This window comes from Chelon labrosus, assembly GCF_963514085.1.
Source record: "Chelon labrosus genome assembly, chromosome: 9".
NCBI classification, from domain to species: domain Eukaryota; kingdom Metazoa; phylum Chordata; class Actinopteri; order Mugiliformes; family Mugilidae; genus Chelon; species Chelon labrosus.
In genome coordinates, this window is record NC_140359.1 from 8,420,940 (window position 1) to 8,447,153 (window position 26,214).

At 42.7% G+C, this 26,214-nt stretch overlaps 1 protein-coding gene across 2 annotated transcripts; it reads right to left on the minus strand.

The window, feature by feature from the left end:
• Positions 1-748: 748 nt before the first annotated feature.
• LOC311493492 (uncharacterized protein) lies at positions 749-25,550 on the minus strand. 2 transcript variants are annotated; one of them, XM_084552181.1, is made up of 14 exons: positions 25,282-25,550; positions 24,988-25,041; positions 23,441-23,534; positions 20,838-22,119; positions 20,651-20,735; positions 16,800-19,925; positions 16,019-16,144; positions 5,433-5,530; positions 4,443-4,602; positions 4,049-4,211; positions 2,901-3,034; positions 2,635-2,777; positions 2,456-2,539; positions 749-2,369 (listed from the first exon to the last, which is right to left on the minus strand). In XM_084552181.1, exons 4-13 carry the CDS (start codon positions 22,103-22,105, stop codon positions 2,464-2,466), a joined length of 5,379 nt encoding a protein of 1,792 aa, XP_084408307.1. In that variant the 5' UTR covers positions 22,106-22,119; positions 23,441-23,534; positions 24,988-25,041; positions 25,282-25,550; the 3' UTR covers positions 749-2,369; positions 2,456-2,463. The 2 variants fall into 2 exon arrangements, with proteins under 2 accessions (XP_084408307.1, XP_084408308.1); XM_084552182.1 differs by lacking the exon at positions 24,988-25,041.
• Positions 25,551-26,214: the final 664 nt, after the last annotated feature.

Here is a 26,214-nt window from a genome sequence, read left to right on the forward strand (position 1 = left end):
CACACGCTGCCCTGCCCGTCTGCCCGGCTGCCAGCGAGCACTGTGTGCGGGCACGGTGAGAGAGAGCCAAGAGGATTCAGCAAACAGCCCCGCTCAGCACAAACACACACAAACACACTCTCAGACTAAACCCAATCTCAAACACACAAAAGTTTCTCGCACTTTTCTCTTTGTGGGGAAAGTATGATACAAAAAAATATAAAATAAAATATACTGAAGGTATACATATTTACAGTCACTGTACCAAGGCTGAAAACGAGCCAAAGTTAAATAAATAACATTAAGTGAAAAAAAACACACAGCAGTGGAGGTTGAATATACTGTACTGTGGACATAATCAAAACCATTAATAAACTCCAATAGTATTTCTCATGAGAAAAACAAATGATACCATGACATGATAAATAAAAAATACGAGGATATGGAGGATATAGGTGGTATTTTAAGTGTGTAGGGATCTCAGCAGCAGTGCTAAGATACGCTAACATTTAAGAGTCTGTCTGCTGTTGGGACGAAGGACCCCCAATAGATCTCCTTCTTGCACTGCGGGCTACCTAAGGTCCCAGCAGTCAGGTGAGGAGTTGTCCAGGGGACAGGCCAGGATGGAGCAGGCCCTCTTTATCAGCCTGTCAGAACAGAGCTTGCTTTGTTAAATAAGACTTTCATCTTAGTGACTTAATTAATTTCAAGAAATACCCAGAAAATGTTGCTTTTTAACATTCACAATAGAAACACCAGAGACTGTAGCTCAAGTCAAGTAAAATTTATTAAGAATTTATTCAGTTTAGGACACTGGCCAGTACAACACAGTGCAATATACATCTTTACTTTCAAATAAAAAAAACTGGACAAAGAAGGACATAAAAAATAAACCCTCAAATTTTATGACAAAATAAAACATCCATGTACATAGAAACCAGGGACAGTCACTCCGAAGCCTCCGTCAACACATTCGCTTGCATTGCATGAGTAGGCCGACAGTAGAGGACAAGACATGGCCGACGAGAGGGGGCAGAGGTCAGTGCTGTAGTGCATCGAGTGACAAATGTGCTTTAGAGAAGCACAGAGTAAAAGGGTGAGTGGCAAATGTGAAGAGGAAAGATACAGTTGATCTGTAAAAAGCAGGTGCAAATGTTCACATTTGTTTGGAGCAATAAAGGGTCATTTAAAGAGTTTAGTGAGTGAACCATTCCTCCGCTGGAGTAGTGCAAGCCAACACCCCGGCACTCTGACCCTGTCAGATAGAACAAAGCCTCATGTCAAGATTGTGCACATGTAATGGGGGAGGATAGAAAGAGAAAATTGCACATTCGATGGTGAAAACACTGTCAAGGAGTGTGTGAGGGCTGCAAGGTGAAAGTATGGCTTATACTGGATGCTTACAGCTACAATCGTTCAGTTTATTACAGGAGGGTAGACAGGGTGATTTCATAAGGTTGAGGAGTGTATTTGTGCTGATTAGAAGTGTGCATGATTGACGGACGTGAAGTCCAAAAGTCCCCCTGTCCCTCTTCCACAAAGACAAAAACATATACAGTATGCAGCAGCTGTGACACCGTTAGATTGTGGAGTGTATCAAAGTAAAAGGCTATGGAGCCTCCATTGTAGTGATGCATCTTTTTTTTCTTCTTCCAAAACTAGCTCTCTGTCTTTGTTAAATCGTCGATAGTACAAATATAACATCTCCTGATTACAGTTTCTAACATGATACACACTCCCACTGACAATCAAGTCAGTGGTGATTTGTTCTCTATATTCAAAAAATCATTAGTGTCTGAAATGTTATCCTATGGCAATGCTCGAATGACTCCTATCAACAACCTCTGCAGATAATAACATATAAATCTGGCCAATGAAGCCAACATATACATATTAGTTGAGTGAGGAAACAAACATGTTGTACAGGATTGGCTGGATTGTTGTCCAGCACGCGATGAAACACATCCAGGATAAAGAGGCATTGTGGTCCCAAAAGTTTCCTGAAATGCGGCCCGACAGGATATCATCGCCAATAACTGTCTGTTTTCCTTTTCCCCAACTCCTCCTGGTCCCTATTAAAGTGTCCATGTGAAGTAGTCCCTCCTGACGCAGGAGAGCTTCCACACCTTCAAGCATGAAATGGATGAAGCGGAGCAGCCTGATGTTTTTACTCCTTGCTCGTTTTTCTTTTTCCGTAAGACAAAGACTCTTCTTTAAAAAAAAAGGCACCATGCACATTTATCAACCCAGATGGGAAGAGAACAAAAAAAGAAATGGGGGGAAAAAAACAAACCAAAAAAAAACATCAGCAGCTGTAGATTCACCCCCTCTTCTTCTCTGGGTCAAACGTTAAGGCCTCTGTTTCATACAGATTCATCTGTTAAGGCAACCTTAAGGGAGAATAAGGAGAAGAGGTGTCAGATATTGATGAGTTTTACTTTTAAAATACAGACATAGAGAAAACTCAGAAACTTACCTCACTAATTAGGTTTCATTTTCATATTGACTCAAGCGCTTCTTGGACTTGAGCTCTTTCAACCACTGGGGCGAGTCCTCCTCACTACAAATATAAGAGACAGCAGAAGCTAAGCAGACAGTTGTCGAGGTAAACAATGTGATGTCATATATGATGAATTTACGACTGCTGCTGCTCACCCATTTTCTTTCCCTCCAGGTGGGGGCAGCACCAGTGCTCCCCGTGGGGGGAAAGTGGACTTGGGAGAGCGAGACAGCTGGGAAGGAGAGGGACTAAGTCCATCAGTTTGATTGTCAGAGTCTCCCCGCTTCTTCAGGTGGGCCTAGGAACAAGTGAGACATTAGTTATTAGATTTTTTAGGTACTAATGACTGCATCAGGAGTGGTGTAATGAAAGAACAGCAGAACAGTGATGGTGTGTGGTGGAAGAATAGATGCTGGCTCACTTTTAAAGCTGAAGGGTCCATGCCAGGGAACAGGGCGATCCTCTGTGGCTGCGAGGCAACAGCAGTGCCAGCATCAGCTCTTCTGGTCTGCTCCTCAGAGTCTGAGTCATCGTCTTTACTCTGAGCCTTTGCCTCTGTCATAGGGAGAACACAAATTATCGGGTGCTTTCCACTAAAAGGTTCAGGACTTTCCCCTAAATGCCCTCCCTCAAAGAGGGGCAGTCACAAATTCCCCACAAGCGGACCAAAGCATTTTAGCAGAACTTTAATGAATGCCAGGTGTCTAGCAATGTTGTGTAAATACTTAACGAAAGTTAAATGATCTACAGTGATCAGCCACAATATTAAAACCGCCAACCAGTGAAGTGAATAACTTTGATGATCTCATTACAATCCAATGTTCTTCAGGGAAACCTGCGTCCTGGCATTTATGTTGATGTAACTGTGATATGTATCTAAACAGTGTTGAAGAAGAACACTGGCATGGCAACAGCAAAGGCATGTCCAGTGCATCCCGGTGCCGTATGTTCCCACATAAGTGACTGACATGCACTCAATCATCCACATGATATAAAAGAAAATATGATTTATCAGATCATTTTCTATGCTCCCGTTCTACTTCTCACGTGTCCACTGCAGATAGTTTCAGCAGAGGACAAGGGTCAACATGGTCAACCTGACTGGTCTCCGGCTACTTAATTCCATGCACAACAAACTGTGATCCACTGCATGTCCTGACACCAACATTAACGTTTTCAGCAGTTGGAGCTACAAGAGCTCGTCTATTTGATTGGCACATGGGCCACCCTTCACTCCTCATGTGCATCAGTGTGCTTTGGTCGCCCATAACCCTGTTACCGTTTCACTTTTGATTGGTACTGACCACTGCAGTCTGGGGACCCCACTCAAGAGCTGCAGGTTTGGAAACGCTCTGACAGTTTGGCACTTATCAAAGTCACTCAAATTCTTTCACATCAACTCTGAAGACAAAATGTTCACTTGCTGCCTAATATACCCCCCCCCGGCTAATAGGTGTATGCCCACCCCTCACATGTGGGGAACATTACCTGGTCTTGTTTGGTGTAAAGATGAAACTAAACATAAAGAATATTAATATAATTATATATAAATATAAAGGAAGTATAAACCTGTGGAGTCTTTGTAAAGCCAGTCCTCAGTGGTTCCTCCATCCCTCTCTGTCTGAGCTACATTCTGACGTGGAGCCCTGGAGGGTCGTGTTCGAGGGGCCCGTTTCTTCCCCAGCTGGGCTTTAGAGCGGAGAGCGCTAGTGTCTAACAGAGTAGTTGGTGTCTGACAACACAAAATGGAAATCCATCACACAACATGTTAACATTGACCCTAATCAAGAATACAGCTCGACACATATTTGATACAATATGAAAACCTAGTTATTGATCAGGATCTACTGACCCAGATGTGGTCATCTTAGAAACAAAATAAGAACATGAGACATTACAGATTGGTACATGTGGTGAAAGTTTCCAACAGAACACAGCTGCAGTTGACTCAGATAACACTTACATCAGGAAAAGGGAGCGGCTCAGATGAGGTCAAGGGAGTGAGGCCATCCAGAGTGTCAGTTTCAGGCTGTGAGGCATGATCTCCAGACGTGTGAGAAGGACTGGGCTTCCTTGGTGAAGGGCTGAGATTGCTTTCTGAACTGGGAGTGGCAGGAGTCAGGCTGCCATACACGAAAAAAAATAATAAGAAAAAAATATGTTTTGAAACATTCCTGAAAACAGCTGTGTGGCTGAGGTGACCACAGTTACAATAAAGCAGAGTCTGAGTCATAGCTTCTCTTTTGTTTCTGTCAAGACTATAGGAAGCTGTGATTTAGAGGGCACACCTAAAAACAGGCTGCAGTCCTTTCTTGTCACCATGACAGATATAGAAAAAATATCATTTGTATTATATGTTTGATTGAACTAAATTATTCTTCCTTCCTCCCAATGTTGTGATATCATGTTTTGACCACAGGAGGGCAGAATAGATTGTAACTCCTGTCAGAAGAAGAGTCCGTCTGTGGTAGTGCTGCGGTTATTTCTGCATTTTAGCATTCTAGCATTCTAGCCATCCGTCATCATTAGACTCTAGCTACATTAGGATTAATTATTGTTTGGACCTTTCCAGGGAATCGTCTTTAAAAGATTATATAATACTAAATGATCGTTTATTCTACAGTATGGACACAATTCTTTATCTCACATCTGATCACTGATGATAAAGTGCTGTAAAATATACTCTCACCTACCAGTTCATTCAGTGCACTAGTGAAAATGAATGAATTCCAATATAACAAATATATATAAATATATTCATATTTTGACTGAATCATTTTAATTTTACTTCAGAGCTCCACCGTGCTTTCTTTCACAGATCAATAAAGTAATGTGTTCGTGTCAAGGTTTAATCCAGTATCATTACAATCCAGTAATCATCAACTACTTAACTCTAGTAAACTCTCTTGTCAACATTGAACTACAACACTGGAGTCTGTATACTGTATGTTACCTGTCATCAGTGTGCAGTCCTGTCTCCCAGGTCCCATACTGACTGTCAGTCTCTCGAGCACGAGTCTCTTCGTCTTCACCACTTTGCTTCTGCTGCACCTGGAGGCAAGAGGGAGAAGGGAGTTAACTCAAGAATGACGAGGAGTCAAACTGGGTCTGAGTTACGTTACAGACTGATAACTATTTTGGTCCGCTTCAGTTCGGTATGTGGTCCAATTTCTGTTTATGTGACAAAGACAACACATTAAAGTAGACAATAAAAGTGTAGTAGTTGGTTAAATGGTATCACTGCTGTTACTGAGCAGCGTTCAGCTTGTTGAGCTTGAGCAGCCAGCAGTCGTAAGAAGGATAATGGAAGGTGAAGGGATGAGTTAATGGAGACAGGACCAGAGCTGGGGACAAAGAGGGAGATGGCTTGGTGGTTGATTGAGTGTGTGTTTGCTGCCTACTGAACCATGCCTCTTTTAATGAGGCTGGTACAGGGAACATACTGTCTCAAAACCACACAGTGCTCACAGAGGCACGCCCGCACATGAACTGATAACCCTGGCCTATATAGGAGAAAAACAATAGAAAATCCTTCTGTCCTCAGATGTTGCCCAAGGGCTGGACAAAGAAATGCGATACACCTGGCTCTGTAATTGGCCAGGTTCCTTGACTATGAGAACAGCTTAATAGTGATGTTTACATGAGCGCTGACTGCAGATCAGAGAGTTCATTCTTAGAGTTTCATGAATGTGTTCCTTGTTTTCTTTGTGTACGTGACAGATACAAGAGTGCTGCAAAAAAAGCGCAGAGAAAGTGCATGAGTTGATTGAGGGAGCATAAAATTACTGAAAAGAGTGAGAAAAGGTCACGCCATCATTCATCTGTGATGCCGGACAGGAAGACAAGAAAGAGAGAACAGTGAAAATAGCATTCAACAATGCTCCCTGCACCTGAGAAAGCACTTCAGTTCAACCTCTTCTCAAGGATTTACAGCATGCACACTTTTCAAGCTGACATCACAGGGTCACACCACTTAGCCTCAAATGCACACACACATCTGAGTGGTAATTCACAGAATCAACAGAAGGATAAGTCAATGCACACATGCGGTTTCTGAATTTTGAAATCATCAGCCTTCATACAGTTAAAGCTTCGACCAGCTCCGTCTCTTTATGCGTGTACAACAGAGGAGTGCAACAAGTTCAGTTCCAGATGTTGTTGTTTGTATTATGTCATCCTCCCTCTTCTACACGTTGCTATAAGAATTGGCAGAGACTTTAAAGTAGACCTCGTAAAATCCTGGTGCTAAAAATTCCAATCCTATATTTCCGTGTGTTGCTCAACCTAAAACACGCCCAGGACGCACCCTCATCTGATCAGCATAGCCTTTGCTGGAACATGTTGGAGAGAGGCTCCATTATACAGCCACTACTTATGGCAGGCTGCAAAGCCCCTTATAGCCTCACTCAGGCTCATGTTATAAGTCCTAGGTATTCACTGCCTGTTATATGTCATGTCTGATTAGATGTATTGGCTAAAAAACTAAAATAAATAACAACTTTTAAGAACTAAGATTATCAACTTGTTTTGCAGAATGGATACTCACAGGTGCAGCCTATGCCATGGACCACAAACATGGAAAGTACTGTCGATAAAGGAAGCCTACTGAACCAACAGGTCCAGTAGCAATGATTTATAGTTTTTCCTTAATAACATTAGCAATTGCCAGCTTCCCCTAGTCAGGAAGGGTGTGTCGAGGGAAACAACACAACAAAGAGCGGATGAATGGAAGGATAAAGGAGAGAAAGGGCTGATCACTAAATAGGTCTGACTGACAATCTGTGGAGGAAGGCGTTGGAGGAAAGCCTTGGAAATGTCTACTTGATAATGAACTGAAGGCTGACTGCTGCACATAATCCACATGACAGTCTGTGGTTTGCTCTGTTCTCAACAGTTGGATAGGCAGTAAATACACTGATCAGCCGCAACATTAAAACTACTGTTAGAAGTAAATAACATTGTCTATCTTGTGATGATATAATGTTCTGCTGGGATACCTGCCATTATTACTTAGACATGTACCACCCACCGAGACCAGACCAGGCACCCCCATGACTCCTTGATGGCAGCAGCCATCCCCAGCAGGATGCAGCCTGGCACACAGGCACACACACGAAAAACATGAAAAACAGCACAAGGTGTTGACCTGGCCTCCAAATTCACTGGATCCCAAACTGATCAAGTATCTGTGGGATGATCCACAGACGCCCCTCCCCTGAAACCCATAGGACCCAATGACCCCCACTAACAACATTCTGTCGCCAGATACCACAGGACACCCTCAGAAGGCCATTCTCTGATGAGTCTCAACTGTTTTGGAGACACAAGAGAGACCTACACAATATTAGGACATAATGTTAGGTCATAATGTTATGCCTGATCAGTGTACACTGCTGTAGATGTAATAACTGTGCTGACATTATACAGGTTTATAACCCAGTTGTACGCTGTTGAATCTCCATCTCAGCATCACTGTTACCATAAACATCTCAGCTACAGTGTTTACCTACTTCAAGACTGTAGCTAACACTGCTATGAAAGTGAAATAGCTCATAACTGATACATAATCTTCTCCAGGTTATAAACAGGATGAGACAGGACCGTCTCATACACTGCAAGTCTATTAACAACCATCAAAGCTGACATTGTACGTCACCACACATACAGCGTAGGGCGGAGTGGGAAAATATGCTCTGTGCGCACTCATGCTCACTGCAGTAATCAATATAAATATCCTGCTGATATTCAAAACAACTGCTCCCGTGAGTACTAATCTCATGTCAGTAAATGGGCATTGCAGGCGCATGTCAGAGGGCTTACATTAAGAATAACTGGGCAAACCGTACAGTGCTGCTGTTCTTTCATTACACAAGTGGTGCATAAAGACAAGGGCTCGACACTGTACAAAGCAAGTAAGTTCTAGTAAGAACAGAGGGCAAGAATGTAAAAACCTGACTTGGCTTAAGATTTTCGCTCACAGTGCACTGAACCTGACTCAAAGGATTACTCTCAGTCTGGGGTTTGTTTTCCTTGTTTTTGCCAATATGATGATTGTTTAAGGTCAAGTGCTTGTCACTTAACTGTACAGATTAATGTCACTAGTATGATGGCACACTGCTGTTACACATTTTTGTTATCATCATCTATTGGTGTTTTAGAGTACATGTTTTAGTAAAACTCATATATTTCTAATAGACGGTCCTGTCTTCTTATCAGGTCACAACAATGGTAGTACAGCTGCCATGATAAGTGCACGCTTGCCATCAGGAGCTATATCAGTGTCTTGGTCATGTGGAGGGGAAGGGGAACAATTGGCTCTGATTGGTTTCTTCTGACAATGCTCCCTGAATGTCTTAATCCCAAATTATTCAAAGATTTGTGTTGATTTCTCTTTTCGTGTTGTGTCACTGATACTGGCTGCAAACTTATTTTCCTCCGTGCGAAAAATAAGATTTACTATGTTCAGGTGCGACGCCACTTGGTAAAGTGTTGGCCTCCGCATGTTTACCACTTGTATCGACATGTATCCAGAAGTCATGACACCACGTGGATGAGTCCCGAACCTGCTCGACATGAACAGTTGGCAGTTTACATGCACACAACATCTGATATGAAATACAATCCAAGTCAGAACTTAAATAGTCATTTGAGACTATCTGATATCAAAATTCAGCTTTGTACACTAGAATACTGCAGTTATCCTGGTATTTACTAAGAGTGCGGATAAAGAGGTTCAAAGAGTCGCTGTCAAAATGGGAGGTCTAAAATATAACTTAAAAATATTATGAACTGCTCTCTGGTCAACTAGATACTGACTGCTAGCATTGCAGCTATTTTGCTTCATTTCTGATATTACGGTCACTTAGCATAGTATCACCTATAATAACATCAAAGGCTATTCAATACAGCCCAATACCTTACACTTAGCTGTGGCCAGACACATCAGAGCTACAACAGAGACAATTCTGACAGGATGCAAAACTAAACCAGCATGTGTAAATGTGGCAGGGCTTACAAACAACAGCTCAGAGACTACAAGCAGTTTCTGTGCTCAGGGACAAATGGAAAATGGGTGGTCACAGTATTTCCTTGGACTGCCTTCATGCATTTATGGCTTTCTTGGGAAACTGTCCATCACATTCAACCATACTGACCTCTTACTGTCAGTCATCCACTTACTGGTAGAGAGGCATGCTCCTCTCAGAGACCACAACAGCACTCTGAAACTGATGTCTAAAACTAACGAAGACATGGCAGCCACACGGACGTCATAAAAACACTGCTTATCACTGGGAGTTGTGACTCATGAGGAGTTGTGCAGCAGTTGAACAAACAGGCGTTAACTTAAAACGGGAAACAATCACTGCAAGGTAGTGATATCCCTCTTGGTTTTCTAAATCTATCTGGCACAAAGACCAGGCTAGATGTCAGGGTGTAGGCAAGCAACAAGAAACCAAAAAACCCATATTTGTGTATTTTCAAGGGCTGAAGCAGCACTAGAATAACTACTAAAACCAAGCGAGACAATGTTCACAGTGTGCCAAGGATAATATAAGATACATATGTGATGAAAGCATAGAGACAGATGAGAAGCAGCAGGGCTGTGCATAATACAACAGATGGATGAGTTGTTGACATGTTTGGCTAGAAACCAAATAGTTTATGAAGGTGCAGCAGCTAATAAAGTGGCCTGGACATTGCTGCAAAATGACTTGAATTCCACTTGCTCTTTATTTAACTCCGACAGACAAACTAACAATCCTGACCTGTATTTATGTGGGAAAAAAATGGGTTTGTACTTTCAATGCGAGTGTGTTGTCTTACAGCAGTGGGGGTGTTGGGTGCTGTGCGTCTGCGTAAGGACAGACGTTGCTGGCTACGCAGAGAGAATCTGCGGATGGACTCCCTGCTGCGGGAGGCCAGGGAGCGCAGGGAATTGGTCCTCTTGAAGTCCCCTGTCCCGTCTTCTCCCCTGCCTCCCCTCTCCACCGAGCTGGACAAAAAGCTGATTGCCCCGTGAAAGGAGCGCCGAACGTTCCCCACCCATCCTGACACCTGAGAGTGAGCCACTGACAGCTTGTCCCCGAGATACTCCATTACAACCCGCTCCTGTCAAGACCTGCTGTGTCTGTGTAGAGCCTGCGAGCTCAGCTGTGACTTTTATTATGACAGAAGCCGGGAGTCATTAGAGTCTAGTTGTGCTGGAGAGATGTCCAGGGATGGTGTCCTAGGTATTCACTGACGTATGTTGCAGGGTCAATACTGCAGCAGTGAGGAAGGTGACAGAGAGAACAACAGAACTCAGCTAGTTTAACGTGATGATACTGCCGGTGTCTGTTGCTCACGGCACTGCAGCACAGATAACGCCAGTCGGTCTCTGACAGACTCTCCCCAGTTTCACTTCTAAATGGCCTTTCAGCAGTGCAGTCCCACTGGAGCCGTCAGGACTCTTGTTTCAACTCATCACTGCCAAAGGCTCCAGTCTGGCGGCCTTAAGTGAATTGTGAAGCTTTCTAAAGTCTATTTTGATGCTCCCAAGATATGTTTGCTATGATACGCCTGGCACAAGGCATGTAAAGGTTACAAAAGTCCAGCACTTAATATTAGTTATGCAGGGTGCTACTCCATGAGACGGCCGGAAAAACTGCTGCGTAGTCTTCCAACAGGTTTCTCAGACATGTTCTCTAGCTTCAAGTACACAAAGTACTACTCAGAATTCTCAAGAACAGGAATGACCAAGAATAATGACTAAATCACATCCTCAGCATACCATCTGTTCGGCACCACATTCAACATGCACAGTGCTCTGTGACACCTCTGACAATCCTCCAGGTGTGACGAATGAACCGAGCCCAATTACAGCCGACCCGTCGCCTGTCCCAGCGCTGATGTTGATCGGTTTTGTCCAAAGACAAGGCTCAGATTCCAGGTGGAAAAATCCAACAAGGCTACATCCCCAGTGATTAGTACTATCTTCTGGCAAAAGGCTGCAAGGAGAAATGGTGCAGGACAGCTGGTGGCAAAAGGAAAGCTGCTGAAGTCACTCCAGAGGGAAACCAATGCAGTGCCAAACAGAGGACAGTGCTGGGTAAAGAAGTCAGAACCAGAGGAAGAAAATTTTTCTCTCCTGGCCTTTTCCTGCAGGTATGGGCAGGTAGGAGAAAATGCGTCAGCAGTGCTGCTGTCTGTAGTCAGCGCTATAGCACTCACCGTCAAGGAGAAACTGGGAGGAGAGAGGGAGTGTGGGACGGATTCAGAGAGAAATAGAGAGAGAGAGCGAGAATGGGAGGTCCCTGATTCAGAGCCGGTGGAAAGGGGAGGGTAATATATGTTCTGCGGTGCTCTGTCACTCCAGCCTGATTTACTTTCAGAGAAAGAAAGTGAAGTGACACAGCCAGAATTGCAAATGAAGAATGAAAGAACAGAAAGAGAAAATAATACTTGTGGCCACAACATCTCCATTCAAACCAAAAAGAGAAAGCTGGAGAGAGAAAGTGGGGGTGACACAACATGACAGGAAAGAGCACAACACACACTATATATATATAAAATCTAAATAGACGAATTATACATGCATGACAGAAAAGAGTGAAAAGACAGGGTTGTCTCTACTCGTGAAGTGAGCCTGTACTTATCAACCAGTTTGTCAGCACAATGCAGTCAAGAGCAAGAATCACAACAGGCAGGAGTATGTTTGTTTAAATCTCATTCAGAGTCAGACTCATGCAAACATCAGGGCAGGCTACAATCCTTCCTGACACGTGCTGTCAGTTTAAACAGTGAACTAGTACCATACATAAAGCCACTCTGAGACACACTTCAGAGAGTTAACCTGTAAAAACACTGGGACAAAGGGGCTCATAAAAGCTGAATCTCTGTCCACATATGCCCCCTGCAGGTTATCTGATCAACATCTCTTTGAAACGCTGTGAGGTTCTCAATTTTCCAACACCACACAAACTGACTGCTCTCACATGCTCCTTGGACTCAAAATGGCTGCCTCTTCCTGGAATAGTCTGTTAAGGAAAATCAAAGCTCAAAAAAGCTTGGTTACTTTATTTGTTGATATTTTACATCTTAAGGCCTGGGTGGTAAAATAATTGCGGCCATTACAAATTAATAATCTTCCTTTCTCTTTTTTATAATTTCAACAACTTTTTTCATCAAAATAGATGTTTTTCATGGCAGATATAACCTCCAAAAGCAATAGTGTATTCTGGCCGGATTCCACTTAGGGAAGATCCCACTTTTGCACACTGTGGCTTATTGTCAAGGCTTACTGAGATGCTAACACATTCAGTTTTCCTTCTGTAACAAGTTAAAATGTAAATTTTCAAGTTGACAGCATCCTCAACATTACCATTGAAACAATAAGTCCATATATCAAACTTTGAATCCACAGAAAATTGAACAACTGTGTAAAATAATATATTATAAGCAGCATATCATATAAACCATTAGTTAAGCACAATATATGCTGGTTCCTGGTTATTAAACAAAAGGATTTGCTGGATTTCTTTGATTTATATCACAGCAAATACAATTGTTTTGGACTCTTGGTTGGACAAGACAAGGCATTAAAATACACAAAATAAAAACTATAATTTACAAACCTCCTTCAAACCGTTTTCAAATTATCCAGATGTCAATATGTAGTGACTAGTTTTCAGAATAATTAATCATCAAACACGCACTACTAGATTGGATAATATGCTTCATAGTATTCCCACAATTGATTTTAAAAGAAAGAAGTGATGATAAATAACAAAACTTAAAATGAAAAAATAAACAAATTACTTTGCATTGTACTGCTCCCTCATTTTCATAATAGTCATCCTGCAGAAACTTGACATCATCTACAGGGAAGTGACTCATAGCTGCTCATCACTTCCTATATTCTGACCTCATCAGTCCGTGTGCGGTACTGGCCTGAAACTCAGCCAGCAACTATATGAAGGATAGTGCATGATATAGCTACTGTTCCTAGCATCTTCCATTCTAGAGCGCCTACCTCATGTACATGCAGCATTATGTAAGTAAGAAGACAGCTTATATAGAAACATCTGTGATAAGAGCCATCGCTTACCCAGAGGCAGTATGGAGTAAGACAGCATGACCATATGTACAACGCAGCTCTCAGTCCGGTGCCCATCTCTGCTCTGCTGCTCTCGCCTTCCTCAGACCCCCGATTTCAAACCAGTGACATCACCACACAACTACCATCTCATCTCTGTGAGTCAGAGGATGCTTCCATCATCCCACGGTCAGCTTTTCAACCAGATTTATAGACCACATGCTTTCTTAGAAAAACATCTTCTAGCCATTTATTCATGACTTTGGCAAATGCACATGGCAAGTGTTGGAAATATAAATGTCTGTAGTAAAGATATGATCACAGGGACATTTGCTCTGTATCATATAGTAGTACCAAAGTGTCTTACTGACAGAGGCAACACTGCGCAACACTATGCACACCACCCTAATACTGTGTAACCCACCCCTTTTCTAACCAAAACAGCCTTGACCTGTTGAGGCATGGACTCCGCTAAACCTCTCAAAGTGTGCTGTGGTAACTTGCAATAAGATGTTAGTAGCAGATCCTTTAAGTCATGCAAGTTGTGAGGTGGGGCCTCGATGGATTGGACTCGTTTGTTCAGTACATCCCACACATGCTACTAGGATTGAGATCTGGGGACTTTGGAGGCCAAGTCAGCACCTTCAGAAACATTTTTGCTTTGTGGTGGGGCACATTATCTTGCTGAGACAGACCATAGCCATCAAGGAATAGTGTTTTGACAAATGGTTGTGCATGGTTTGCAACAGTGCTTAGACAGGTGGAACGTGTCACAGTAACATCCACATGAAATGGCAGGTCATACTGCCTCCACAGGATTGCCTTCTTCTCATAATGCATCCAGGTGTCATGTGTACCCCGGGTTAAGAGATGAACCTGGCCATTCACATGATGCAAAGGAAAGCATGTTTCATCAGACCAGGCCACCACCTTAAAGTACTCCATGGCCCAGTTCTGATGGCCACGTGCCTCGACGCGTTGGCGATTCATGTGTCGGATCGGACCCCACGGGGCACCCTTAACTCCCCACTGCTTTTGATAGTTAGTACCTTCTGCAGACCGGGAACACCCCACAAGAGCTGCAATTTTGGAGATTTGCCTAGCTATCAAAACGTGGCCTTTGTCAAAGTCATTCAAATCCGTCCACCTATCCATTTCTCACACATAAACTTTAGGGGAAAATGTTCACTTGCTAGATAATCAGTATTGTTCATTTCACCTGTCAGTTATCATAACATTATGGCTGATCAGTGCTGCATACTCACACATTGTAACAATGAGAGGAAGGAGTGTAACATAAACACAATATTTAACTTCCCATCCCATTATTTTATTCCATCTTTTGTCTTTTTGTTTTTAACATTTGGGAGAACATCGACTCTAATCAAATCAAATCCTCTGGTCGGTGAAATGTTTTCTGAGCTATAACATCTGGTGCACATCAGTGTGTAACGGTGTGTATTCTTTCGCCTGGCTAAACTATTGTAATTAGGCCCAGTACCGCTAACTTTAAAAGCAGAGCCGAACTTTAACCAAAACACACACACAAGCAGTGTAAATAGCAACAAGGAACAACTCAAGACAGCTGGACGCGTGTCATTTACAAGCAGCGACACCACCACTAGATGGTGGTAGTGAACGGTCATTTAATCTGAGCTGTGTGATATCTTAGCAAGACACAACGAGCTGTACTTCTGGGTTCATAGTGCAGGCCTTCAACCTGACCCTACAATTAAAGTCTCAGTGACAAAGAGCCGACTCAACCAAACCCTACAGCTGATAACACTGTTCATGCTTGAATGTAATGAGCTCTGTGTGTACAGTTGCAAATGCACAGGCATGCATTTGTTTATCCATTTTATTGGATAGGAAAATACTCATGTGAACTACACAGTTAAAAGCTACAAATAAAAGATGTAACTAATCAGCATGGAGGAACACAGTGACACAAATATTACATGTCTGCTTGGCCGCATGACCATTACAAGCCCTCTCACTTTACAGGTTTCACTGAGCTGTGCTGACAGTTTTCTGATAAATGAGCAGCAACAACATGTACTTATTAACCATTTGTCTGATCCAACCCTGAATAACAGGCCAAAGAAAGTACACTTCCGTACAATGTATTGTTGGAAGGGCGGAGGTGAGTCTAGGTCTCCCGTGCCTTCAACATTAGTCACCCAGTCTTCACTACCTGAGCCCAGCAGGAAGTAAACTGCATTCCACTACTGTCTGCTGTAAAAGCACGACAGACATATGCAGGTACACATGCTCAATTGCAGATTTCTTTCCCTGTCTCAGCAGATCTGTGTGAGAAGTAGTCCAAATGAAAGCCGTCATTTGTAATCATGGGCTCACAGCCAGTCATCTAACTGACGCAACGACTTGGCCAGCAGTTTTAAATCTCACTGAGTTACGGCCAGGCAGATTTTGTGTCGCTCAGACTGAGCTGCAGGCTGACTCACCAAGCTGCGACGGTTCTGCTCTCTGTGGGCGCTGCGACTCCTCATCCTGGAAAGGCTTCCCTCCAGTGCACTACCTGAAGGAGCTGATCGACGTGACACACTGCGAGACCGCGTCCTGTTCAGCTCCTGAAAACATGAGGGCCCAAAATTAAAACCTCATCTGCATCACCTACTACACCCCTGAAAGCTGCTCATGCTGGGCAGTGTATTATACATCTACAAGAAACCATCATATAGCCATAATAATTTAATTAAAAAATGTACTACATTTTTTCCATGAAAAATAAGAAGCAATGTTCAGTTCAATGAACAGTAATATTTGCCATTCATTTGAACTACTTTCAATCTAGCAGAACCAGTTAATCAGGAAATGAGAACCGTTTTAGTTAAATCAATATTTAGATGAGAGGGAGAGACCATCATTTATCAAATTATTTCATCAAGCAGAAGTTCAAGTTATGACACTTTTTAATAGTTTAATACTTGAATGTTAACTCGTGACAGTTTGTACACGTTCACGTTCATCCTGGCTACATACAAGACTACTAATAAAACAGATGTCTGAGAAATTATTTTACGTTTTTCAAGGTCATACTGTTATGGCTGATCAGTGTATGTCCGTATTTTAATAGCACCATGTCTACTTGTTTTAATCCTTCATATTAATTTTTAAAGAAAAAAGAGAAGATTTAGAGACACCCAAACAGGTTGAAAAGAATACATGGGATAGAACGTAACCTTTTTCCGCTTTAAATTAATTATTTATCTCCGGCTCGCTCACCTGAGATCCCTGTGATCTCCTGTGGCTCTGGGCATCGCTCCCGCTCTCTTGAGGCTGTAACTCTCTAGGAAGCCAGTTCAGCTCTGCAGGAGTGCTGCTTGGGAGTCCACCGAGAGAGTTACTAGTGTTTGTCTCTGTCCCAGAAAAGGGACCTAATTGGAATGGGTCATCCAGGACAGTAGGCCGGGGCCTCTGTGGATTCAGGATGCGTTCCTCCTGCCTGAGGAGGAGCTGGTCTGGGCTGGGATTGTTTGTAGGTTTTCTGGGTTCAGGCACAGGTTTGTCCACAGACATCTCGACAGGCAGCAGCTCCCATGGGTCCTGAGGGGACGTTGTCCATACTATAGAAGTCTGTGCTGGTACCTTCCAGCTAACATCTCTTTCGGGTGTAAGCACTAACTTAGCCCCAAACTCAGCATCTCCTCCCTGAACACTAGACACGTGAAACAAGTCTTTGTTAGGGAAGAGCGGTGCTTGAGATGTGAAGGAGTCGATGCCAGGTTTGTACGGCTCCTTCCAGCGTGTTGCAAAGTCACTGCGTTGAGGAGGAGGTTTAGACAACTGGTCATTTCTGAGAATAGAGTCCACATCTACAACTTTAGGCCTGAGAGGTGACGACTCCAACCTCAGCCTCTCCTGCTCTTCTTTCAGTCTCCGTCTCTCTGCTTCTTGTTGTCTGGCGATGTGTCTCATTTTCTCTGCCTCTTGTAATTTCTCTGCCTCCTCTCTTTCCATCTTTTCCTTCAGTCTGTGTTTCTCAAGCTCCAAATTTTGTAATCTGTCCCTCTCCGCTTGCTTTTGCTTTTCAAACTCCAAGCGCTGTCTCTCCATCTCTTTAAGTCTCTCCAGCATCCTCTGTTTTTCCTTCTCCTGTTCTTGTTGTCTCAGTCTCTGTTTTTCTAATTCCTGTCTTTCAATGTCTAACTGTCTCTGTCTATCTAAATCTCTCTGCCTCTGTTTTTCCAGCTGTCTCTGCCTTTCCTTCTCAATCTCTTTCTGACGCTCCTTCTCCATCTGCTTTTGTCTTTCCTTCTCTTTTTCAAGCTCTCTCATTCTTAACATTTCCTGTTCTAATGCCATCTGTCTTATTTTCTCTGCTTCTTCTCTCTCTGCCTTCTCTCTCTGCCTGTGTTTCTCAAGTTCGAGGATCTGCTGCCTCTCCTTTTCTTTCTGTTTCTGAAACTCTAAGCGCTGTCTCTCCATCTCTTTAATTCTCTCCTCCATCCTCTGTTTTTCCCTCTCCTGTTCTTGTTGTCTCAGTCTCTGTTTTTCTAATTCCTGTCTTTCAATGTCTAACTGTCTCTGTCTATCTAAATCTCTCTGCCTCTGTTTTTCCAGCTCTCTCTGTCTTTCCTTCTCAATCTCTTTCTGATGCTCCTTCTCCATCTGCTTTTGTCTTTCCTTCTCTTTTTCAAGCTCTCTCATTCTTAACATTTCCTGCTCTAATGCCATCTGTCTTATTTTCTCTGCTTCTTCTCTCTCTGCCTTCTCTCTCTGCCTGTGTTTCTCAAGTTCGAGGATCTGCTGCCTCTCCTTTTCTTTCTGTTTTTGAATCTCTAAGAGCCGTTGTCTCTCCAGCTCCTCCATTTTCTGTTTCTCAAATAGCTGTCTCTGCTTGTCCAGTTCTCGCTGCCTCTCCTTTTCAAGCTGTCTTTCCCTTTCAAGCTGTCTTTCAATCTCTTTCTGTCTCTCCAGTTCTCGTTGTTTCTCTCTCTCAAGAAGCCGCTGCCGCTCTCGCTCCAATTCTCTCTGTTTCTGTCTTTCAAACTCTCTCTGTCTCTCCAGTTCTCGTTGTTTTTCTTTTTCGAGAAGCTGCTGTTTCTCTCTTTCTAACTCTCTCAGTTTTTCCCTCTCCAAATCTTGCAGTTTCTGTTTTTCAAGCTCAATCTGTTTTTGTCTTTCCAGTGCACGCTGTTTCTCCTCAAATTCTTGTTTCTCCTTTTCAAAGGCTCTCTGTCTTTGCCTTTCGAATTCTCTTTGCATCTCCCTCTCCTTCATTCGTGCAAATTCTAAATGCGCTTGTTTCTCTATTTCGAGCTGTTTCTGTTTTTCCCTTTCAAGCTCGTTCATTTTAGCCTTGCGTCTTTCTGTCTCTCTTTTCTTCTCAGCGTCTATTATTTCTTCTTTCATCCTTCCGTCTGATGTTGTTCGGATCTCCCTGGGTGACATGTGGCTCCTTGTCATCAACTCTACAACTTGCTCTTGAGAGGTTTTTCCAAAAGTTTCATCCAATGATGGACTCCTCTTTATTGGAAGAACCTTCCCTTGTGAGCCACCCAGAAACAAATCATCAAAAGGCACAGTTGTGTCAACAATGCTTCTTCTTACATCTCCTGGAGAAACTGGGTCATGCATTTGCCCTGTCAAAGCAAAGTATGTTGCCTTAGGTCTCGACTGTTCTTCTGGTTGTAGCATTTTCAAACGTTTAGCAGCAACATCATCCTGCTCAGCCGCTCTCTGCCTGTCTCTGTCTTTATCCAAAGATACTTGTTCTTCCCTTTGTGAATCCTTCAACATCCCCGTCTCCATACTTGCTCCTTGGTCAAGACCTGTGGCCCACTTCTGTAAACCTCCTACTCTGAGAATTCGTGGTTGCCTCTCTGGCATCATCGACAAAGCTGTCTGTCCTTGAGCAGTATCAGTTTTATCCGCAACTGGCCTGCTGCCTTCTGAACGTCTGGAGCGGAGCGTCATGGCCTTATCCTCTCGCTGAGCTGATGGGACGCTCTCACTCACTACCCTGTTCTCTTCGACTGCCTGCACGGTATCAAAGGCGGGTCGCACCCTTGTAGGACTTGAGGGAGATAGAGGCTCTCTGTAGGTGGCAGTGACTAGAGTTCCCTCATCTTCTATATCTCCCTTCTTAAATGAGGGGCTGCTGAGAAAATCCTTGTCCATACTGATGTCTTCCATCATCAGCACACTGTGCCTTTCCACGACATTTTCGAACAATGATGCTCGCACTGTCTGTACTTCACCAGCAGGACCTCTTTCCTTGGAAGTAGCAGCAGATGTCTGTCCTGCCTCGAGCCCTTCGCGTGTGGGGGCCTTTTTGAGTTGCTCTTGGGAATCTTTTAAATCCAAAAATGTCTTCTGATCATTGGGAGTGAGACTTGGCTCTTCAGCCTGAGAAAATTAAGAGATGTACTCATAAATTTTAAGTCATTAATGCATGATCCAAGTCTGCTTATCCGTTTCAAATGCTTTTCTGTCTACAACAAAGTACTTTCTACTTCCGTAAAACAAGAAATGACGGCAAAGAAACTTGACAACAGAACAGGTGAAAATACAGCACACAAAGGAGTTGGAGTGATTGACTGAACAACTCTCGGCACACAAAAGGTATCCCCTTGGCCTCATAACAGTGGGTGTGGTGCAGAGGTGGTAATCAAAGCCTCTCTGTATTGACCTTTTCCCAGTGATCTCTTCTCTGTATTTCATAACTGACAGCCACTGGGGATGATTAATGTTTCTGCCGTCTTAGGTTCCACAGCTTTGTACATCTGTGGTGGCAATCCCTTTTGCTGCAATGCCCCATTTCCTCTATGGAAATTGTGTTCTGAATGCAGACAGGCTTTGCGGCACAGAAACTGTAAACGCTCTTGAATGTATATTTATGACTACATCTACAGTGTAAAAACATTGTGTATAGGCAGACATACAATTTTAGTTTTCTACATTTTGTTATGTGCCTTGGATTTTATTTTGGCAAGTGATGACAAAAAAATGCGTTTAAATGCGTTTCCAAGCACTGAGCAGTAATAGTTTCTCTTTGTTATTCTCATTTGCCTGCTAAACATACCCTGAACTCAACAGAAATCGTGTCCTACACAGCTCAGTCCCTCTCTTACCCTCCTCTGAGGATCTTTGCTGATCTCATGGCGGTCTGCTCCTTCAGTGAGGGGAACTAGGTCTGGTGACTTCTCAGATGAAAACCTGATGAACATACATCACACACACAAAAGCCATGCATGACAATGGGACTCCTGGACAAAGACACCAAATAAAGCAAACCAATGGACTTTAAGAGCAGCTTACCTTTTGGTTAGGTCAAGGAGTAAGGGGCGTGGCTTCAGTACTGGTTTCGCGACAGGGCTCTGAGTTGGAGTCGTATCAACTGTCAGCTGCTTGATGAGCTGCTTAACTCCAACTGCTGGTTCTGTTTCGAGAACCGGCTGCACTGGAGAATGAAGATCTGACCCTTGGCCTGTGGGACCTGCCCCAGGAGAGGACGATGAATCGAGGAGAAGACTGATTCGTGACTTAATGCTAACCCCACGCTTATCTTCCTCAGTGTCTTTCACAGCCGTTTCTGAGAGGACAGTATCAGCTATGCCATCAGGACTTTGTAGTGTGGTACGCTTAGGGGGGTTGTCTTGTTCTCTCTTCTGTAGTAGTGTATCCTCCTCTGGGGTGTTCTCCTTAGTATCCGTTTTTGGACGGTGTAGTGAAAGCCCAATTGATTCAAACTTGGACGTGAGGTCAGCTGAAAGGGGCCGCCTCCCCCAGCGAGGAGTAGGTACTGGTATTTCTGTCTTACTTACACTGTCAGGGAAAATGGCTGATACAGGTCTGGGCCTAGAGGCTCTGGTCTGGGGTCGCCGTGGCACAGATACTTCAGGCTGAGCTTTTTCTTCTTCCTCTTGCCCTACCAGAACGAGAAAACCCATAGACTTGGCTCTGGTAATAGTGTTTCCACTTTTGCCCAGTGCTTTTTGGTCCTTCTCAACTTCCTTGTTAGTGGTTCCAGACCACTCTGCTGCTTGAAGTGTTTTAAGGCTCCTGGAATAGGTCAAGCTTGTTGCACCATGTTTCTGCCTCTTGCTGGGGTCTCCAGGGTCAAGAGGAGGGGCTGGTTTAAAGGGTTGGGCTATTGGCTTGGTTGTTTGTCCAGTGTTTAACTTATCATATGTTTTAAAGGAGGTAGGGGCAGGTCGGCTGGGGTTTGTCGAGACTGGCTTAATTTTGTCACTGGCAGCTGGTTGCTGTGGTTTTGGACTGATTGGTAGCTCTAGTTTATATCCAGCAAGATGAGTGGACTGTGGTCTGGGTTTGGTTAGGGGCTTAGGGGCAAGAATGGGCTTAATAGTTAGATTTTTCTCCACAGCAAAGGGTTTAGGAGTGAGCCGTGGCTTTGGGCTTGGGACAGGTTTGTTCGGTTCTGATGCAATGACACGGGACTGACTGATTGACGTTATCTCGTTGAGGCTCTTATTGCTGGAGTCAGTCAGGGGACTCAAGTGAAGTCGTCCACCTGCCGCTGTCCTCCCTACCTCCCCAGTTTGAACCTCCACCTGGGCAGCCATCCTTTTAACAGCACCTTTTTCAAGTACATAGAAAAAGAACATTGTGATCATCAACAACAGCACTAAATACTGCAAAATCGCACTCATACTTAGCGTTAAAGCAGTCTCGCTACCATATCTAGCTAATAACGTGGACTTTGTCTTGGGAGTGCCTTTCATTAGAGCACTTTTATAGTCCTTCGTGTCACAGGCAGGCCAGTTAAAAAGAAAACACTGAGTCCTGTTAGCATCAATCAGTTATTCTTCTTGTCATTCACATTCACATCTTGATAAAACAGAAAAACCAATAAAAATAAATAATGCCATCTGAACTTTACTCAGCCGCATTAGTTTTAGGGGTTTGACAAGCTGTCACACTGTCATGGCTTGCTGGGAAATGAACAGAACCGAGCCATGAGAAGTTCAGAATTAAGTCTGAAGAATTAATGAGGTTAAACACTAAAAATACAATTATTTAGGTCATCATTTAAGATGAAATATTTACATATTCATTAATGAATTACTTGACAGAACATAAAACACAGATTACACAAACTAAACATGCATAATACCATAACCTTCAACTGCTGAAAATATATGGGAAGTTGCTATTTATGACTTCTGTGGACTATTGTTTGTGCTACTTCGTTGTGACCAACTGTGTTTTGTACTTTGGTAATGTGGTAGATAATTTAACATAACATAGCCTGGATTCAGTACACTTAATACATTTATTTGACATTGACTGAGGCAGTGTAATACCATTGACCATATCCATTATCCACGCTACGCATTTGCGTTCGGCATAATGTGTCATAATCTATCAAATAAACTTGTAAAATGTGCATCACTGAGTTGAATGACTGGTGCAGTACGACTGCATACCTTTAAAGTATGAGACAAGGATGGGCTGGACAACTGTACAAAGTCATTGTTTTCTTTTTCATGCTGTGACACAAGAATATGTGTGTTCGACAGTGAATGCTGGCTCCTCTGCAAACTCACACCACACTGCCATTATGGATTAAGCTACACTCTTAACGGACTTTCAAGTTCACTTTAAGCTAAACTTAAAGGAGGTATAGAGCTAAATTAGAATCAGAGATCAGCTAACTTCGTTCTGACACACTGCGGTGATAATCATTTTTATCTGTTGTTTCTACAGTGATAATGAAGATACGGAAGTGCTTCAGTGCTAGCTCTTTAAGAGGCTCCTTCTTCACAACTGATAATGCTTTCCACATGTTGCTGTGTTGAGCTGCTTTGCACACACCAAGTTCTGTTTGAAATAATGACATGCTGGCTCAAAATATAATAATCTATATATTAATATATAATAATCCCAGCATACCCTACCTGACCAGACGTCAACCGTCTGCTGTGGAGCTTGGGCTTTTGTTGTAAGCAAGCCGCGATGTCATATCACACAGGAGAAGGGCGGTGAAGGAGCCTAAGAAGAAGACACATGTCAGCAAAGCACACAAGCTTTTTACTTGTCCAAGACTGCTGTGCTTGAGGCCACGGTAGAGAAATCACAGCTACAATGGAGCTGTCCAAATGCATCTCCGTGCATGTTCTCACGCCATCATACAGAGTAAACAGATAATGTTTACACTGACACAGACTAGAATAAACAAAGTCACGCCCACGCATTTTAGCTAATGACATATGCCCGGACATAAAACACAACAAAATGCACAAGCAAAGACAATGACACAGCTCTTCTCTGTGTTTACTTTTTCTCATATCTGCATAATGTGCTCGATCCCTTCTCACCCACCTTCGCTCACACACAATTTACTATCTATGTAAATGCAATCTGTGAACGTTGGAACTATAAATAGAGTAAACACTGCTGTTTGCTGTTCTTTTCAGAGTCAAGCACATCCTCAAACGCTTTTTCTGTGCGGCTCATTATTTACATCTACTGGCCGACGCCATAGCAGCCCTTCCTATTATTTAAAACTTATTTAAAAAACTCTACAAATATAGAAAATGGAAAGACAAGGAAACAGAACACTACTGAGAGAATGTGGAGGCTTGAGCTTGAGGAAAAGAGATTTAAAAGATGAAAACATTAACTTTAGTTGCTGACAGGAAACGCCTTCGCCAAGATGGAATGCTAAACATTTGACTGTGATGGTGGGTTGAGAAGCGTAGCGGGGATCAGGGAAACGTCTGCCTTACACTAGCTTAAACCAAGGCAGGACGGCTCATTAATGAAAACCACAAAAACATAAAAGTCGAAAAGTTCAGAGATGTGTATGACATGACAAGTACTTATACTGAGTCCCAATACATTTAGGAGGCAGTTTTAAGAAAATGTACAACATATTTCTTCGATTCCTTGCCGGAAGTGCATACAGAACAGTAGGGCATAGGTTAAGCCAGCAGTGTTTGTTGTGTTTTGACCCTGACTGTTAATAGCAAAAGATACCAAGTCTTTAATCTGGTTCAGCCAGTTTTACAGAGGAAATTTCCTTCCGTTGTGTCATTTGATGTACTAACAACTAAAAGAAGAAGTCTGTGTCAGGTGAGTTCTCGCATAGTGTGAAACAAAGCTTTAAATTACAATGCAATGTGACAATGAAACATCTAAAGCCACAAAGACTCCATGAAGAGTCAAGACTGTCTGTGACATTATCATCTAACAATAATAAAAAATACCTGATTCAGAAGATTTAAGTATTATTACCATGTAAATAGTATTAGATAGAATATAACTACAGACAATGCAGCTCATTAAGATATGTTCATACAGATCACATCTTGTGGTTAATCTACAACTTAACAACAATGGCTGCTTTTTTATGAATCAAATAGTCTGTATTAGTTTATTTTGTCCCATGATTCAGTCTCAGTCCATGATTAGCAACAAGTGTTATCTCTTCCTGTCTGCTCACCTCAACAATCGTGGACAGTGCACGGGTCCAGTTCAACCAAAGACCTGAGCTGGCCTGCTCAGAAAAAGGAGGATGCCATTTAATACACAATAAAAACGTGCGCGAACAGTGAATGAGCACGGAGCAGCCGGAGCAAACGTAGAGTTGTTCAGTAATTACCACGGACTACAAATGAGAAGAAAGACAAACGTATCAACAGCTTGCTGGCTAGCAACGCTGAGCTAACAACTCAAGAACTCACAAAATGGAAACACTGACTGAACCTGTCTTTGATCCGGACTGGAGACAACTTACCAAACGGTAAAGCCAGTTTTTCTTTCTCCCCCTCGTGTCGAAATAACTTTAAAACAGCAAAAAATATCCAGCCAACTTAGAAAAATGATTACGAGACGCAACAGTTGGTTTATACAGACGCTAGCAGAGCAGCTAAGTTAGCTGGTTTACTTAGCTAGCCAAATGAGTGGCTATCCCGTCTCAGGTTGCAGTGTTGTTGACAGGCTAGACTGACTGGTTAGCCTCAACGGCAGTCAAGTGAGCCAACAGAACGTGGCTCTTCCGGTTAGTACTTTCAAAATAAAATATAGCACAACCATAAACTACTGTATGTGAAGATGTATGATGTCACAGCATAAAAAAACATCAGTAGTAATTTACACCTAAATATGCACTTAAACGAATGAGTTATTTTTAACCTAAGGAACATGTTTTTGGAGAGTAGTCATCATAAACAATCTACTTATTCATAAAACCCTTTGGGTTCCGGTTTATTGCTGAGCTGAATTTGGATAACTTCCCGCACCTACAGCTTAATACAAAAATGAAAATGGAATAAGGTGATTGAGCAATTGGGACGGGCCCAGCCAAATAAAATTAACTAGACATATCCCGGGTAAAAAAAACAAAAACAAAAAAACACACCCAAACCCACACCCAGAGATAAGTGGATAACACTTTATATATCTAAATAAATAATTAACTTTTAGACTGGCCTTAACCAATCACTTACTATAGTAAATGTCATTCTGTGACTGGGACAATTTTCCAATACAATGGATTGTACTCAGGGTTGGGTAGTAATGGATTACATGTAATCTGGATTACGTAATCAGATTACAAAAACCAAGTAACTGTAATCAGCCCAGATTACAATACAAAAATTGTGTAATCAGATTACAGTTACATTGTTGGGGATTACCTGATTACATTTTATCAATAAACCTTTGATTA

Excerpts from the sequence above, each read along its gene's own strand:
- LOC311493492 (XM_084552182.1), bottom strand. The coding sequence starts at position 22,105 with ATGGCTGCCCAGGTGGAGGTTCAAACTGGGGAGGTAGGGAGGACAGCG. Across the intron at positions 20,736-20,837 it reads CTCCTTGACCTAACCAAAAG|GTTTTCATCTGAGAAGTCAC; the intron begins GTAAGCTGCTCT and ends TATGTTCATCAG. Across the intron at positions 3,035-4,048 it reads GCTTTACAAAGACTCCACAG|AGGCAAAGGCTCAGAGTAAA; the intron begins GTTTATACTTCC and ends TCCCTATGACAG.